This window comes from Notothenia rossii (assembly GCF_949606895.1).
Source record: "Notothenia rossii genome assembly, chromosome: 11".
In the NCBI taxonomy this organism is placed as follows: Eukaryota; Metazoa; Chordata; class Actinopteri; order Perciformes; family Nototheniidae; genus Notothenia; species Notothenia rossii.
The window spans coordinates 58,488,475-58,505,667 of record NC_136910.1 but is presented as its reverse complement, the minus strand read 5'-3'; the positions used below and the strand labels follow the sequence as shown (position 1 = coordinate 58,505,667).

The window sequence follows — 17,193 nt, the reverse complement described above, 5'->3', positions numbered from 1 at the left end:
TATTTTATACTGTAAAGCAAATGCTTCTTCTTGGCTAACAAAGTGGTAAATGGTATGGCCAGTCTCTGATATGATTAACAGTTAATTACCCACTGGTTTAACACATTGACCATGACGTTAATACAGACTCTTTAAACATCAGTATAGATGCTGTGGGGTTCTCAGACGTAGTGATGTAGAGATATGGCGGACAGTAATCAGTTTTCCCAACAATCCAATCCTAACCCTAAGAGTCTTCTGTTTGACATGTCTTTCCAAAACGACTCTATATTAATATTTCCATCATGTTTACTTTGACGTAGTTCCCCTCCCCCGCTGATACTTTCTCATTTGACGGATGAATCTGTCACGGAGAGTATTTATCTTTCTGCTCGACCTCAATTTTTGTTTCTGTTCTGTTGAGGACTTCTGCTGCTGCTTCGGATTTGGTTTTGTTTGTTGTCTTCTTAGGAAACAGCTACAGGTCGTGCATGCTGACAGACTCTCACACACACAAACACACACTTAGCAGAGCCAGATGTGGAAAAAGCTATGAAGTCAGTCATCCCCCCGCTCAGCGTATTGTAAACACATCCCAGAGTCTCCAGGCGGGAAACGCAGCCTCATGAATAGTCAGATATATCAGAGCAAATACTCTTTCACTTCACCTTCTTTCTCTTTCTCACAAAGACACACTGGGACTGGTGGTCCCATGGGGGGATTAGCCTCCTCTAAAGGGCTTTGTATTGTGTAGAGAGAGCCAAACAAACCACTAATGTTTGACCCTAATTGTCCTTTCTCCAGGGAGCTGCCTGAATAGCCGTAACTAACAACTTCTCAAACACAGTCCCTACATGTGTCTGTATCAGGCATGGGACCAGGGGTCACAGGGGTCACAGGGGTCACAGGGGTCCATAATGTCTGAGAGAAGTGGCTGTTACTGTTCTTAAACCTTGGTACCTTTGCTTTAAAGACTACAGAAAGTATAGATAAATACATTTTCTGTCAATCCAGTCATTGTTTCGCTCTAGAGAAAGAAATGTTTTAGTCTCTGGAAGCCGAAAATTGTATTGGCTTGTCAAGGTTCAGAAACATTCCTTGAATCTAGGAAACTTGTGACTTTTTATTGGATTTTTACGATTAAAATCATGATATTATTCATTTAGTTTGGCCAAGTTAAGATACGGCTGCTTTATTTGAGTTTAGTGCTGAACCAAATGGTTATTTTCACTGTCGCTGATCTTTGTAGTGAACCGTCTTTGTCTCTAAAATGCCCAAAACTAAGCGTGACTTGTTTTGTGGTCGATCAACACTCAAAGTTACTCAGTTTACTTAATATCAATGAGGGGAACCTGTCAAAGCCTGTCAATGGAATATATAAAGCCACACAAACTTTGGTACATTTCTTAAAAAAGTTACAAAAACTGTTGGTACATTAATGATCTCTGGGTCGACTCTTTGTTTCGCTACGGGAGCAAGAAATACCTCTTTATTATCTGCATTTTGTATTAATATGTCCGTGTCCTGTTGCTTTCCAGTGGATGACATCCTGAACATCCTGAACGCGCCTCAGTCTCAGCTCAATCAGATCACACACTTCTCTCAGATGAGTGGTGAAGGTGGGCAGGGCAGCGGAGACTCCCATCCCTTCGACGTTTCTCCCATCAACCTGCCTCCAACCGTCAGATTCATCAACGGAAAACATCAGGTACCGTTCAGAGGAGGAAGAAGTACTCAGATCTTGTTCTTGAGTGAAAGTAGAAGTACTCAGATCTTGTAGTAAAAGTAGAAGTACTCAGATCTTGTTCTTGAGTAAAAGTAGAAGTATTCAGATCTTGTTCTTGAGTAAAAGTAGAAGTACTCAGATCTTGTACTTGAGTAAAAGTAGAAGTACTCAGATCTTGTTCTTGAGTAAAAGTAGAAGTATTCAGATCTTGTTCTTGAGTAAAAGTAGAAGTACTCAGATCTTGTACTTGAGTAAAAGTAGAAGTACTCAGATCTTGTTCTTGAGTAAAAGTAGAAGTACTCAGATCTTGTTCTTGAGTGAAAGTAGAAGTACTCAGATCTTGTAGTAAAAGTAGAAGTACTCAGATCTTGTTCTTGAGTAAAAGTAGAAGTATTCAGATCTTGTTCTTGAGTAAAAGTAGAAATACTCAGATCTTGTTCTTGAGTAAAAGTAGAAGTACTCAGATCTTGTTCTTGAGTGAAAGTAGAAGTACTCAGATCTTGTAGTAAAAGTAGAAGTACTCAGATCTTGTTCTTGAGTAAAAGTAGAAGTATTCAGATCTTGTTCTTGAGTAAAAGTAGAAGTACTCAGATCTGGTACTTGATTAAAAGTAGAAGTACTCAGATCTTGTTCTTGAGTAAAAGTAGAAGTACTCAGATCTTGTTCTTGAGTAAAAGTAGAAGTACTCAGATTTTGTACTTGAGTAAAAGTAGAAGTACTCAGATCTTGTTCTTGAGTAAAAGTAGAAGTACTCAGATTTTGTACTTGAGTAAAAGTAGAAGTACTCAGATCTTGTACTTGAGTAAAAGTAGAAGTACTCAGATCTTGTTCTTGAGTAAAAGTAGAAGTACTCAGATTTTGTACTTGAGTAAAAGTAGAAGTACTCAGATCTTGTACTTGAGTAAAAGTAGAAGTACTCAGATCTTGTACTTGAGTAAAAGTAGAAGTACCAGAGTGTAGGAATACTCTGTTACAGTGAAAGTCTTGCATTCAAAATGTTCCTCAAGTAAAAGCAGAAAAGTATTGTCATCAAAATATAGTTAACCTGTTAAGCCCCGTAGCCCCCGCCGGCAGAAACTGTGTCTCAGGGCTTCTTAAAATGTAATCAACTATGAATGTGTCATACTCACTTAACGGGAAGAAACTAAGCTAACTGACGACATGAACAATTTTGACCTCTCTCACAAGAAGCGTCTAAATGAGCCCTCGGCGAAAAAATTCTGGCTTCGTGTCACACTCCTTATTTGGTAACGTGTGTCTGTATGTGGAACCTCCCCTCGATTCCATTGGCTCTAACAGTTCAAAATATATGTCAATCAAAATTGGGAGGCGTGTGGTGCAGTGGATAGAGCCTTGGTGTTGGGATCAGGGGGTCTCAGGTTCAAACCCCACTGCAGCCAGCATGTCGTTGTGTCCCTGAGACACTTCACCCCAAAGTGCTCCTGTGGGGATTGCCCACAGTATTGAGTATGGAAGTTGCTTTGGATAAAAGCATCTAACAACTGACATGTGATGTAATGAAATCATCAAAATCGACCAAGGAAGGCCAGAGGTAAATCCACCCAAATGACCCCAGAAGTGCTAAATCTCTCTAAAAAGTTCAAATTGAACTTGTTTTGCATCAATCTGGATACAGGGCAGTGTTGGGTGGAACGCGTTACAGTAATGTATTACTTTTTGCTGTAGCAAAGTAATGTAACGCATTACTAATGACATGTGGGTAATATACTACCCGTTACAATTCTCAGTAAAGCAGTCACAACACATTTTAACCCGAAATTAAATGGTGTTTTGTTTTTTAAGAATTCATTAACATCGCGAGACATTCCGACACCAGAGAAAACATTTGTGATATTGGGCTATATAAATAAACATTGATTGATTGATTGAGAAAGATTGTGCGGGTAGATTAGTTATCCTGGTGTTTACGTAATCAGTCAGGCTGATGGTGATGAGCCTGAGGGGTGTTCTTTCCCCAAAATGACCAAGTGGCTGCACATTATCCCGCTTATTACACGGCCAGACACTAAACAAACTAAGGACTCCACTCCCAATATTCATTGAAATGATTTTATTGACCTAAAAATTATTGTATTTCTTCCGCTAAGACAAAAAAAAACTCCGTTCCACGGCGCACCGACGGCTGGAACTGAGACAACAACAACTTTACAGCAGCGCTGTCTCTGGTCACAGTTTCTGATCCACTAACAAGTCCTTAAACTCTGCAGAGCCCATACCGTGTTCCTGTTAGTGTTTACTTCCTCTCTGTCTTCTTCTGTTCATTTATCTGACGTCCAACACTCCGTCTTTTACCCTCTTTTCCTTTCTCTTTCTTGATCTTCCTTAGCAACGGAATTGACCAATTACAATCGAGTATTTAACTAATAATAAATTAATAATATTAAATGTAATTGATATAGCGCTTCTCATCTGCCAAGACAAATCTCGAAGCGCTTGTAATACAAATTGTTAGTAGCCTTAAGGGCCGACACAGTTGCTGCACTAAAATACATTTTAGCATTTAAAATACCTAGCCATTATTTTGCGGTTATTTGGTGAAAGTATCTCAAAAGTAATATAAAATGTGTGTAACTCATTACATGGCAGAGACAGTAATATTGTAATGTAACTCATTACTTAAAAAAGACAGTAATAAGTAATATGTACTGTAATACATTTTGGAAGTAACTGATACAGGATACTTATTATATGTTATAGCTTGGATTGCTAAAGCTTTTAGTCTACCCCATCATCCAAGGGTGGTTTTCGCTAAGTCATGTTTTTTTTTTTGGACGGACACAATAATTTAAAAATGTTTACTATGGTCAATCTGAATTTACTTCAAAATAACAAAGATCTGTACTGATTCTGACTCTTCTACATCCGACTCACAGGTTTATCATTGCTTTGACAAAAAAGATTATTAATTTAACCCTTTTAGAAGTTATGGTCATTTGTTCTGGGAATGTCATTTTCGAGCCTAACAGGTTAAAGTAGCAAAAGTAAAAGTAGTCGTTGTGCAGATTGGTCCATTTCAGAATAATAGATATGATATGTTTAATAATGATTGATCATGAAAGTGTTCTCAAAGCTGGTAAAGGTGCAGCTAGTCTGAATGACTTTGTATACTGCAGGGTAGCTGGTGGATTTACTCCAGGTGGAACTAAAGTCTGATTTAACACTTCATTAGATTTCACATCATTCATCCACATCTGAGAAGTAACTAAAGGGATTAAATACATGTACAGAGTAGAAGTACACCATGTACCTCTGAACTGTAGTGGAGTAGAAGTACACCATGTACCTCTGAACTGTAGAGGAGTAGAAGTACACAGTAGCATAACATGGAAATACTCTAGTTACTTTACTGCACTGCTACCGTCGGTACATTAGGGTACTAAGACCCATGTTTTTAATCATCTGTATTTTCGGATGCTTTCAGGTGAAATTTGATTCTGAGCTGCCAGAGGAAGCCAGAGGAGATCAGTTTGAGACGGCCACACCTGTTCAGTTAAACGAGGTGGACCATGAAGAAGGGACAGAGAACGAGATCGTGTCTCCTTTTGACTACACCATAGAAATACCAAGTGAAGAAACACCAATAGAGGAGACCCCAAGTGAAGAAACACCAACAGAGGAGACCCCAAGTGAAGAAACACCAAGTGAAGAAACACCAACAGAGGAGACCCCAAGTGAAGAAACACCAACAGAGGAGACCCCAAGTGAAGAAACACCAACAGAGGAGACACCAAGTGAAGAAACACCAAGTGAAGAAACACCAACAAAGGAGACACCAACAAAGGAGACACCAACAAAGGAGACACCAAGTGAAGAAACACCAACAAAGGAGACACCAACAAAGGAGACACCAACAAAGGAGACACCAAGTGAAGAAACACCAACAAAGGAGACACCAAGTGAAGAAACACCAACCAAGGAGACACCAAGTGAAGAAACACCAACAAAGGAGACACCAAGTGAAGAAACACCAACAAAGGAGACACCAACAAAGGAGACACCAACAAAGGAGACACCAAGTGAAGAAACACCAACCAAGGAGACACCAAGTGAAGAAACACCAACCAAGGAGACACCAAGTGAAGAAACACCAACAAAGGACAGCAGCGATGCATCCGTGGATTCTGACGTCAGAACCCAAGAACCAGGCGATCAGACGGCAACGAGATCCACCTCCACGTTCAAACAAAAACTCCCCGTCTCATCTCCAGCAACCTCAACACCATCTTCCGCCTTCTCTGCTCCCCAGCCTCCCACTAAAGGTGTTTCAACCTTCGACGATACAGAAGGATCGGCAAGTCGCGGCACCGATGACGACTCTCAGGAAGGATCCGCGGACGACGTTTCGTCATTGGGAAGCCAATCTGGAGGCGTGACCGATGAGACGGAAATCGGCGGGACGGAGCCTCCTACTACTTCAATCCCATATGCACAATCACAGAAAACAAGAACCACCAAGAGCGACATCGAGGACTCCGAAGGGTCCGCATCGGGAGAAGACGAAACTTCAGGACAAGACCCACCGGAGATTTATTCTACCCAGAAACTTCAACCTGGGGACGTAGAAGTTCCTTTGGTTTTACCGGCTGTAGACGTGGTGACAGATGCAGGATCAGGTGCAGAACAGATGTCCGGAGAGGGGGAAGTTTCTGGGGAAAAGGGTGGTCCGTTTGACCCCCTGTCAGAGGTCAGAGTTACTGTTTTACCACATGCTGCAGCCGTGACTTTTGCAGACCAGACTACAAACAGAGAGGACACGACCTCAGAAGTTACCACCCCGAAACAGTCCAACACAAACGATAACACACATCCAGATCTTACCTCAAAGTCTTCATCCACAACGCCTGAAAACCAAACCCCAACCACCACCAGGCAGCAGGATACTTTTTTACCTGCCACAACCTCAGGAGCAGTGAGTGACCACACACACACACACACACACACACACACACACACACACACACACACACACACACACACACACACACACACACACACACACACACACACACACACACACACACACACACACACACACACACACACACACACACACACAGACACACACACACACACACTGGCGTATCCAGTATGTTTTGTGTTATGCTGTTGTGCCTCATGTAATTGTTGACATTTATGTTTCTTTTTGTTTTATTCTGTTCTAACACCTTGTGAGGAATGCTTTGGCAACACTATGTTTAAAATGTGCTCATGCCAATAAAGCGCCTTTGTATTGTATTTTATTGTCAATCAAGTCAAATTCCTCGTACGTGTCAACCTACCTGGTGATAAACCTGATTCTGATTCTGATTCTTATTCTGATTCTTGATTCCCAGACGAAGACCACCACAGATGATAAGAAACATCCAGATCTTATGTCCAAGTCTTCATCCACAACCCCTGAAGACCACGACCCAACAACCACCAAGTCTTCATCCACAACCCCTGAAGACCACGACCCAACCACCACCAAGTCTTCATCCACAACCCCTGAAGACCACGACCCAACCACCACTAAGTCTTCATCCACAACCGCTGAAGACCACGACCGAACCGCCACCAAGTCTTCATCCACAAACGCTGAAGACCACGACCCAACCACCACCAAGTCTTCATCCACAACCCCTGAAGACCACGACCCAACCACCACCAAGTCTTCATCCACAACCGCTGAAGACCACGACCAAACCGCCACCAAGTCTTCATCCACAACCCCTGAAGACCACGACCGAACCGCCACCAAGTCTTCATCCACAACCCCTGAAGACCACGACCGAACCGCCACCAAGTCTTCATCCACAACCCCTGAAGAGCACGACCGAACCGCCACCAAGTCTTCATCCACAACCCCTGAAGACCACGACCGAACCGCCACCAAGTCTTCATCCACAACCGCTGAAGACCACGACCGAACCGCCACCAAGTCTTCATCCACAACCCTTGAAGACCACGACCCAACCACCACCAAGTCTTCATCCACAACCCTTGAAGACCACGACCGAACCACCACCAAGTCTTCATCCACAACCCCTGAAGACCATGACCCAACCACCACCAAGTCTTCATCCACAACCCTTGAAGACCACGACCCAACCACCACCAAGTCTTCATCCACAACCCTTGAAGACCACGACCGAACCGCCACCAAGTCTTCATCCACAACCCTTGAAGACCACGACCCAACCACCACCAAGTCTTCATCCACAACCCTTGAAGACCACGACCGAACCACCACCAAGTCTTCATCCACAACCCTTGAAGACCACGACCCAACCACCACCAAGTCTTCATCCACAACCCTTGAAGACCACGACCCAACCACCACCAAGTCTTCATCCACAACCCCTGAAGACCACGACCCAACCTCCACCAAGTCTTCCCAGACGAAGCAGACCACCACAGATGATAAGAAACATCCAGATCTTACGACCAAGTCTTCATCCACAACCCCTGAAGACCACACCTCCAAGTCTTCCCAGACGAAGCAGACCACCACGCAGCCCTTGTACACTTTCGATCGTCACACCCACTCCGTCCCTCAGTGGGCTCTGACCCCTGACCCCGCTGCCACCCCTCTACCAGAGGATGACTTTGTGGATTACGATAAAGAGTTGGCCCCTGTTCTGCTGGAGGTTCGGCCCCCGAAAGCAGAAGAGATCCGGAACACGGAGCAGCCGGAGAACGCTCACCCTGTGGAGGTCAGCACCGTGGACGTCAGAGGTACATGGACCTACTTATTAGTGTGTTGTAGCTTCAGTGGTGTTAACATTACAGCAGCTTATTTAAATTCAAATTCAAAGGCTTTGTTGTCACATAAGCTACAGTTTAGAAATGGCAATGAAATGATTCTGACCCGAGCCCCTCCAACTGCTATCTGGGTTGGCATCAAAATATAAGTTCATGAGTTGATCAAAAACGGTCTTTCTTGGACTTTTTAGATCTCCTGCCATGCACGACCAATGTGTGTCAGAACGGCGGCAGCTGCTACAGAAGAAACACACAGAATATGTGTGTGTGTGCACCTGGATTCACCGGGCAGCTCTGTGAAACAGGTATGTACACACACAGAGCCATGCTTTTTCTTTTAACTAACCACATTGACCCCACGCTGAAAGATGGATGGTAACGGCTGGTGTGTCTGCAGATGTGGATGATTGCCAGTCGAACCCCTGTCTGAATGGAGCCACCTGTCTGGATGGAGTCGCCTCGTTCACCTGCCTCTGTCTGCCCAGCTACTCCGGAGAGCTCTGCCAACAAGGTGAGCCTCACCTGAGGAACCCCACAGAGCTGCGGTCACACTAAAGTTCAACAAACTCCAATAATGAGAATAAAATCACACCAGTTAGAGTGGTCTTTGTTGATGCAAAAGTGCCTCTCTGAGTCTCCATTGCTTCAGACGTTTCCATCACAGTTAGTGGGTCTCGATACTTTTCCACCCAGAGATGGGAAATAGTGGAGTACAAATACTCCGTTACTGTACTCAAGTACATTTTTCTGGTATCAGTACTTTACTCCACTACTTTATACTTTGACTTCTTACATGTTGAACACAAACACCTGTACTTTCTACTTCTTACATGTTGAACACAAATACCTGTACTTTCTACTTCTTACATGTTGAACACAAATACCTGTACTTTCTACTTCTTACATGTTGAACACAAATACCTGTACTTTCTACTTCTTACATGTTGAACACAAATACCTGTACTTTCTACTTCTTACATGTTGAACACAAATACCTGTACTTTCTACTTCTAACATGTTGAACCCAAATACCTGTACTTTCTACTTCTTACATGTTGAACTCAAATACCTGTACTTTCTACTTCTTACATGTTGAACACAAATACCTGTACTTTCTACTTCTTACATGTTGAACTCAAATACCTGTACTTTCTACTTCTCACATGTTGAACTCAAATACCTGTACTTTCTACTTCTTACATGTTGAACTCAAATACCTGTACTTTCTACTTCTTACATGTTGAACACAAATACCTGTACTTTCTACTTCTCTCATTTCCCAAACCGGATGGTTCCTTTAGTCTGAATGTGTGTTTGGTGGCGTGATCATTATTATTTAGAGTCATTGCGTGCCTATTGATTTGAACACGATCCGTGTATCCATCATTTCCTGGTCTTCTCTAAAGAAGAGGGACCAATGGAAACGTTGTCATGTTGCCGTTGGTCACCATGGAAACATTCATTAGCTAACAATGACATTATTGTTCTATTAATATAAAGGGAGGTCAGGTACTCTTTAAAACAGCTGCTAGTTATGGGTACTTTTTACTGAAGTACATTTCAAAGCCTCTTTACTTTGACTTGAGTAAAGAAGTTTAGTCAGTACTTCTACTTTCACCAGAGTACTTTTAAACAAGAGTATCTGTACTTCTACTTGAGTACAGGATGTGTGTACTTCTACTTGAGTAAAGGATGTGTGTACTTCTACTTGAGTAAAGGATTTGTGTACTTCTACTTGAGTAAAGGACGTGTGTACTTCTGCTTGAGTAAAGGATGTGTGTACTTCTACTTGAGTAAAGGATGTGTGTACTTTTGCCATCTCTGTATAACTCTCACAGGTGCATCTTAATGCAGTCTGCAGTCCTCGCTCCCAGCTGTTTTCGGACGCAGGGCGTTGGCTCCTCTGCAGATTAGTTCCAGCTTCTCGTCCAATTCCTCTGTCATTACTCAGCAACTAATCAGAGCTCAGGCATGCTCCGAGGATTAATATTTTCCAAGAAAAAGACCAAGTGGATGTCTCTCCTAATATTCTTAAATATAAATAAGACTTGTCGACGTCTAAGAAGAGAAAGGATAAGGTCCCATTCTTTCTTTACAGCAAGGTTTGGTTCCTAACGTTGAAGAAATGGTTGTTTTAGCATCAACTGGATTAAAAGTCGTGGTACATCTTGAACCTTAAATCAGCTTATCAGTTGCTTATGATTATTTATCTGACTTTTAGTAACTTTTATTAGACGTACTCAAATATTTCTTTACCGATAAGATACATTTTCTTAAAGTTTCAAAGTGTTTAACATTTACAAGTGAAAAAGAAATCCCTGCAGCGATGCATGCAACACATGGCCTTTGTTAGACTTTGTACATTATGTATATTTCATATGTGCATAATCATTACCGATGCCCTGAAATAGATGTTAATCCTAACAAATGTACATATAATTATCGTCTTTATCGGTAAATCAAATGTATACCTTTTTGCAAAATATTCTTCCTTAATAACTTTTTTAACGATGACTTGACCTACATTAAAAAAAAGCACAACAAAAGATATATATATTTTTTTGAACCCTCTATTGAAGTGGTTTCCCTCTGAGTTCATTGCATTGTATGAGGGCGGAGTGAAAGTGGAAATCCCCTGACCTAAACAGGGTGTTTCCATACATCCAGCTTCTTATATCCAACACGAATTAAATGTGCATTATTGAGAGGAGCTCTGTGTTTGTTATCCACCCTGATGCACACACACACACACACACACACACACACACACACACACACACACACACACACACACACACACACACACACACACACACACACACACACACACACACACACACACACACACACACACACACACACACACACAGCTGTCCTTTAGTCGCTTCCTGCCAGTGGAAAGACGGAGTATAAAACAGATAATTGCTCCATTATTTTTGCCAGAGAGCTCTTGCAGCTGTGTGTCATTGAATCAGTGAACTCTGCTAAATACAGCCATCGGACTCCTGCTATTCATGTCCTCAACTTATTCTGTACTTTGCCAAAAGCAGAGTCCCAAATTAAATGTGTGCGGACCTCACCTGACCCTCCAGGTGCTTCACAGAGGACTTAATAAGAAAATAAGAAATGGCGGGTTGACGATAGCTAAAACCCAACGGCAACTTTCCATCACGTCTTCATTGGCACAGAAGCCGCTGATACAAAACCTCCATTGTTTACCGCCGAGTCCCACAAAGCACTGAACTGATTGTATGGCTTACAGTCATTGTACATTAAACCAAATGTGTGTGTTAGAGTGTGTGCATGTGTGTGACCTGCAGACAACTGGAGGTTTGTGGAGGGTGATGAAGTCCAACTGTGTGTTACTGAGCTCATTGTCCCACAGCTGGACCTCATCTCTGTTTTTCTGTTTGTCTGAGAACTGGACAACAGAGTTTGATGAGAAGTAAAGAATTCATGTTGCGAAGCGACAAAAGCAGGAAGGAAAAAAGCATATTTCTTCATTTTGCATTTTAAAAAGGTTTGGTTTATTTGACGCTAACGCACTCCCAGAATGCTGATTCTTCTTGCCGTCTTGATTGTTTGCACTTGTTTTATTTTTTGTGCATATTTCATACATTATCAAGTTGGAGATATGGAATCTAGTTAAAGACTCTGAACTGTACTGTAACTTATGGACTAGTGGATCTATTCTGACCTTGATATGGGCTCTTTTTGAGCATTTTCTAACTGGTTATTGGAGCGTTTTCTACGTGGTTATTGAGCGTTTTCTAGCTGGTTATTGGGCGTTTTCTACGTGGTTATTGGGCGCTTTCTGCATTTTCTAGCTGGTTATAGAGCGTTTACTGTTTTTTGAGCGTTTCTTTGCTGGTTATTGATCATTTACTAGCTGGTTATTGAGCGTTTTCTAGCTGGTTTTTGAGCGTTTCCTTGCTGGTTGAGCGTTTTCTAGCTGGTTATTGAGCGTTTACTAGCAGGTTATTGAGCGTTTACTAGCTGGTTATTGAGCATTTTCTAGCTGGTTATTGAGCGTTTTCTAGCTGGTTTTTGAGCGTTTCTTTGCTGGTTTTTGAGCGTTTCTTTGCTGGTTTTTGAGCGTTTTCTAGCTGGTTATTAAGCGTTTTCTAGCTGGTTTTTGAGCGTTTCTTTGCTGGTTTCTGAGCTTTTTCTAGCTGGTTATTGAGCGTTTACTAGCTGGTTATTGAGCGTTTACTAGCTGGTTATTGAGCATTTACTAGCTGGTTATTGAGCGTTTTCTAGCTGTTTTTTGAGCGTATCCTTGCTGGTTATTGAGCGTTTACTAGCAGGTTATTGAGTGTTTACTAGCTGGTTATTGAGCATTTTCTAGCTGGTTATCGAGCGTTTTCTAGCTGGGTTTTGAGCGTTTCTTTGCTTGTTTTTGAGCATTTCTTTGCTGGTTTTTGAGCGTTTACTAGCTGGTTATTGAGCGTTTTCTAGCTGGTTTTTGAGCGTTTCTTTGCTGGTTTTTGAGCGTTTTCTAGCTGGTTATTGAGCGTTTAATAGCTGGTTATTGAGCGTTTACTAGCTGGTTATTGCGCATTTTCTAGCTGGCTATTAAGCGTTTTCTAGCTGGTTTTTGAGCGTTTCTTTGCTGGTTTTTTAGCGTTTTCTAGCTGGTTTTTGAGCGTTTCTTTGCTGGTTTTTTAGCGTTTTCTAGCTGGTTTTTGAGCGTATTTAGCTGGTTTGTGAGCGTTTTCTAGCTGGTTATTGAGCATTTACTAGCTGATTGAGCATTTTCAAGCTGGTTATTGAGCGTTTTCTAGCTGGTTATTGATCATTTACTAGCTGGTTTCTGAGCGTTTTCTAGCTGGTTATTGAGCGTTTACTATCTGGTTATTGAGCATTTACTAGCTGGTTATTGAGCGTTTTCTAGCTGGTTTTTGAGCGTTTCCTTGCTGGTTGAGCGTTTTCTAGCTGGTTATTGAGCGTTTACTAGCAGGTTATTGAGCGTTTACTAGCTGGTTATTGAGCATTTTCTAGCTGGTTATTGAGCGTTTTCTAGCTGGTTTTTGAGCGTTTCTTTGCTGGTTTTTGAGCGTTTCTTTGCTGGTTTTTGAGCGTTTTCTAGCTGGTTATTAAGCGTTTTCTAGCTGGTTTTTGAGCGTTTCTTTGCTGGTTTCTGAGCTTTTTCTAGCTGGTTATTGAGCGTTTACTAGCTGGTTATTGAGCGTTTACTAGCTGGTTATTGAGCATTTACTAGCTGGTTATTGAGCGTTTTCTAGCTGTTTTTTGAGCGTATCCTTGCTGGTTATTGAGCGTTTACTAGCAGGTTATTGAGTGTTTACTAGCTGGTTATTGAGCATTTTCTAGCTGGTTATCGAGCGTTTTCTAGCTGGGTTTTGAGCGTTTCTTTGCTTGTTTTTGAGCATTTCTTTGCTGGTTTTTGAGCGTTTACTAGCTGGTTATTGAGCGTTTTCTAGCTGGTTTTTGAGCGTTTCTTTGCTGGTTTTTGAGCGTTTTCTAGCTGGTTATTGAGCGTTTAATAGCTGGTTATTGAGCGTTTACTAGCTGGTTATTGCGCATTTTCTAGCTGGCTATTAAGCGTTTTCTAGCTGGTTTTTGAGCGTTTCTTTGCTGGTTTTTTAGCGTTTTCTAGCTGGTTTTTGAGCGTTTCTTTGCTGGTTTGTGAGCGTTTTCTAGCTGGTTATTGAGCATTTACTAGCTGATTGAGCATTTTCAAGCTGGTTATTGAGCGTTTTCTAGCTGGTTATTGAGCATTTACTAGCTGATTGAGCATTTTCAAGCTGGTTATTGAGCGTTTTCTAGCTGGTTTTGAGTGTTTCTTTGCTGGTTTTTGAGCGTTTTCTAGCTGGTTATTGAGCGTTTTCTAACTGGTTTTTGAACGTTTTTTAGCTGTTTATTGGGCGTTTACTAGCTGGTTATTGAGCATTTACTAGCTGGTTATTGAGCGTTTTCTAGCTGGTTTTTGAGCGTTTCTTTGCTGGTTATTGAGCGTTTTCTAGCTGGTTATTGAGCGTATTTAGCTGGTTTTTGAGCGTTTTCTAGCTGGTTATTGAGCGTTTTCTAGCTGGTTATTGAGCGTATTTAGCTGGTTTTTGAGCGTTTTCTAGCTGGTTACTCTAGGTGCATTCAAACCTGACCTACAAGATTTAGAATCTCTGTTGTCGTTACTTTTATATTTCCATATATATATACTTTAGAAATGTCTTTAATCTGCCACAAAGCGGGATTGTGTGCAGCCAGACGTTTTAAGAGGACTACTCTACATGTTTGAATGGTCTTTCATTCTTATAGGTTGTAGAAAGTCATGTCAAGAAATGTTATTCTGTCATGTACGCTGATTGGCTTCATCTGGCTTCAATAGATATAATATAGTTGACCTAAAGACCCAGTTATAATCAATGCATTCCCAGTTCTTTAACTCTGTATGTTTCCCCTCTCTGCAGACACCGAGCTGTGTGGGTTCGGCTGGCAGAAGTTTCAGTCTCACTGCTATAAATACTTCACTCACCGGCGGACGTGGGACGCAGCAGAGAGAGAGTGCCGTCTGCACGGGGCCCACCTGACCAGCATCCTGTCCTCAGAGGAGCAGATCTACGTCAACCGTAAGTCCACGAGGAGGCATTTAAACAACGTCTCTCGGTGTTAGCATGTAGGCTAAACGCTCTACCTTTTGCAACAAAAGAAGAACAAGGTGTTTTCCGACACTCAATCACATGCACGTATAACGTTAGTGTCTGCAGTAAAATAATCTACACAGGGTTCAAGAGCCGCACACAGTAAATGTTTCTCATTTGTTATTATAAATGTGTGTGTGTTAATATTCACACTAGCAATGTCCATCTTTAGGGTCCAACACTCAATCACTTTGGTTCAAACCAAAATATCTCAACTATGGGATAGATTTCCATAAAATTAGGTTCAGACGTTCATGTTCCCCAGAGGATGAGCCCTTCTTACTTTGGTGAAGCTCTGACTCTTACTGTAGCCCGACTGTTAGATTTACAGTTATAGCTTTCTGTGAAATATATTAACAACCATGGGACGAAATGTGGTTCAGACACTCATTTTAGCTCCACTATGAATTGTAATACCCTTGATAGATCCTTAAGAGTTCATTAGCAGACCAAAAAAAGAACTTATGACATTCCCATTAGCCTCAAATGTAACTTTGAGTTAACTGATAATTAGCCAATGTTAGTAGCTAAGTTAGTACTAAGATGGTATCTGGCACTTTAGCATATAGCTCGAAGCTTTTTCTATCATTCCTACCTTCCTTACCTACAGTGGGTCAATAATGAACGACATGTCTTTGCAATACCTCCCATGGTGCTTGGACCTACAGATTGGATTTGAGTGCCTAAACTCCCAGTCTGGGACCCAAATAGTTGAAAAACTGTCTCTAATGACTTCCATTTTGTCCATTTGGTGCCTGCCATTGATACACTGAACTCTATAAGGGAGTACATTTCTATATTTAAAAGCACTTATCCTGTTAAGCGTTGCTGATGTTTTACAGGAAAGAGCACTTTGAGAAGAGTGTTTGGAAAGCAGCCACTCAATCTGCGCTCTGATCCAGTGATGAGTGTTAGTCAGATAAACACAGAGTTTCCATAAACAATCAAAGCTCGAGCAACATGTAAACCGTGTATCCGTTTATCTGGGAAGCGGAGATGAAGTGGACTCGAGCCAGTCCTTAAATCACAGCTCAGTCTTGAACGTTTCCTCTGATTTCTCTCCTGGTTATTCACCACAGCTAGCACACAGACCACAGCCTCGTAAATCATCACCTCCTTCCTCTCCAAACCCTCTGTTATAAAGTCCTGGAGAAGTGTTTGCTTTGGAGAACACCAAACAATGGTTCCAACTTTGGTTAAAACCATATCTGTCACGGGATGGGGAAAAATAGGACCCAAATGCAGAATGAGGAGGGAAGCAGGTTTCAAAATGGAACAAAAGGCGAGCTTTAATCACAAAAAGCTGAAAAAACAAGAATCCAAGGAAAGGTACAAGTTACCAGGTAGCACCCAAAACACAAAGGGACTGTGACCAACATGAAGGGAGACATGAACGGCAAAAAATGAACCAACACTGAACACAGGAAGAGACAAGACTAAATACAGGGAGGGGTAATCAGGAGACGAGAAACAGCCGGGCAGGGGAGGAGAAACACAAGGGCAACAGGTGAACACAATCAGACAATCAGACACACCAGGGACACTAACGACAGGGAGGACAGAACAGCTGAATAACCCCAAAACTAGACACACAAAAACTCAAACCCCGACAACATCTTGGTTTCGGAAACTGTAATGAAATGAGTCATGGTGTACGAAACAAGGGTTCATCATCTAGTCTCAAAGCGCAGGGTATGTACATATTAATGTAAGCTCTTTATTATTTAGTAGTAGTAGAAGAGTTGTGTTCATTACTGACAGGAGTTGTTTGATTGTTAACCTTGTGTTTAGTTTTAGTTTTTGTGTCTGTAAAATAAGATCAGATTTACTTTATGAATCCAAATTTGGGCAATTCTTTCGTTGCAGCAGAATAAATCAAAACAAGACTTTGCACATTATAACAAAATAAACAATTCGTAAATATAAACATCTCAAAATAGAAATAGAAATAAACCAGAATTAGAGAGTAAGAAAAATATACAGATGATCGTGAAGATAAACAATCTATAAACTGTCTGACAAATAAAAACACTCTTTTCTGTTAAGGAATGGAATATTCAAATT

The 17,193-nt window shown here is 41.6% G+C and overlaps 1 protein-coding gene across 1 annotated transcript in view; it reads left to right on the top strand.

Moving 5' to 3' along the window:
- The window catches only part of vcanb (versican b), a gene marked incomplete at its 5' end in the record, with an annotated part of 48,077 nt that overhangs the window by 10,148 nt on the left and 20,736 nt on the right, over positions 1-17,193 (top strand). The window contains 6 exons of the mRNA XM_079659988.1: positions 1,518-1,687; positions 5,148-6,635; positions 7,060-8,443; positions 8,662-8,775; positions 8,868-8,981; positions 14,899-15,057. Of these exons, the coding sequence (XP_079516114.1) occupies positions 1,518-1,687; positions 5,148-6,635; positions 7,060-8,443; positions 8,662-8,775; positions 8,868-8,981; positions 14,899-15,057 (3,429 nt within the window). The remainder of the gene's footprint in view (positions 1-1,517; positions 1,688-5,147; positions 6,636-7,059; positions 8,444-8,661; positions 8,776-8,867; positions 8,982-14,898; positions 15,058-17,193) is intronic.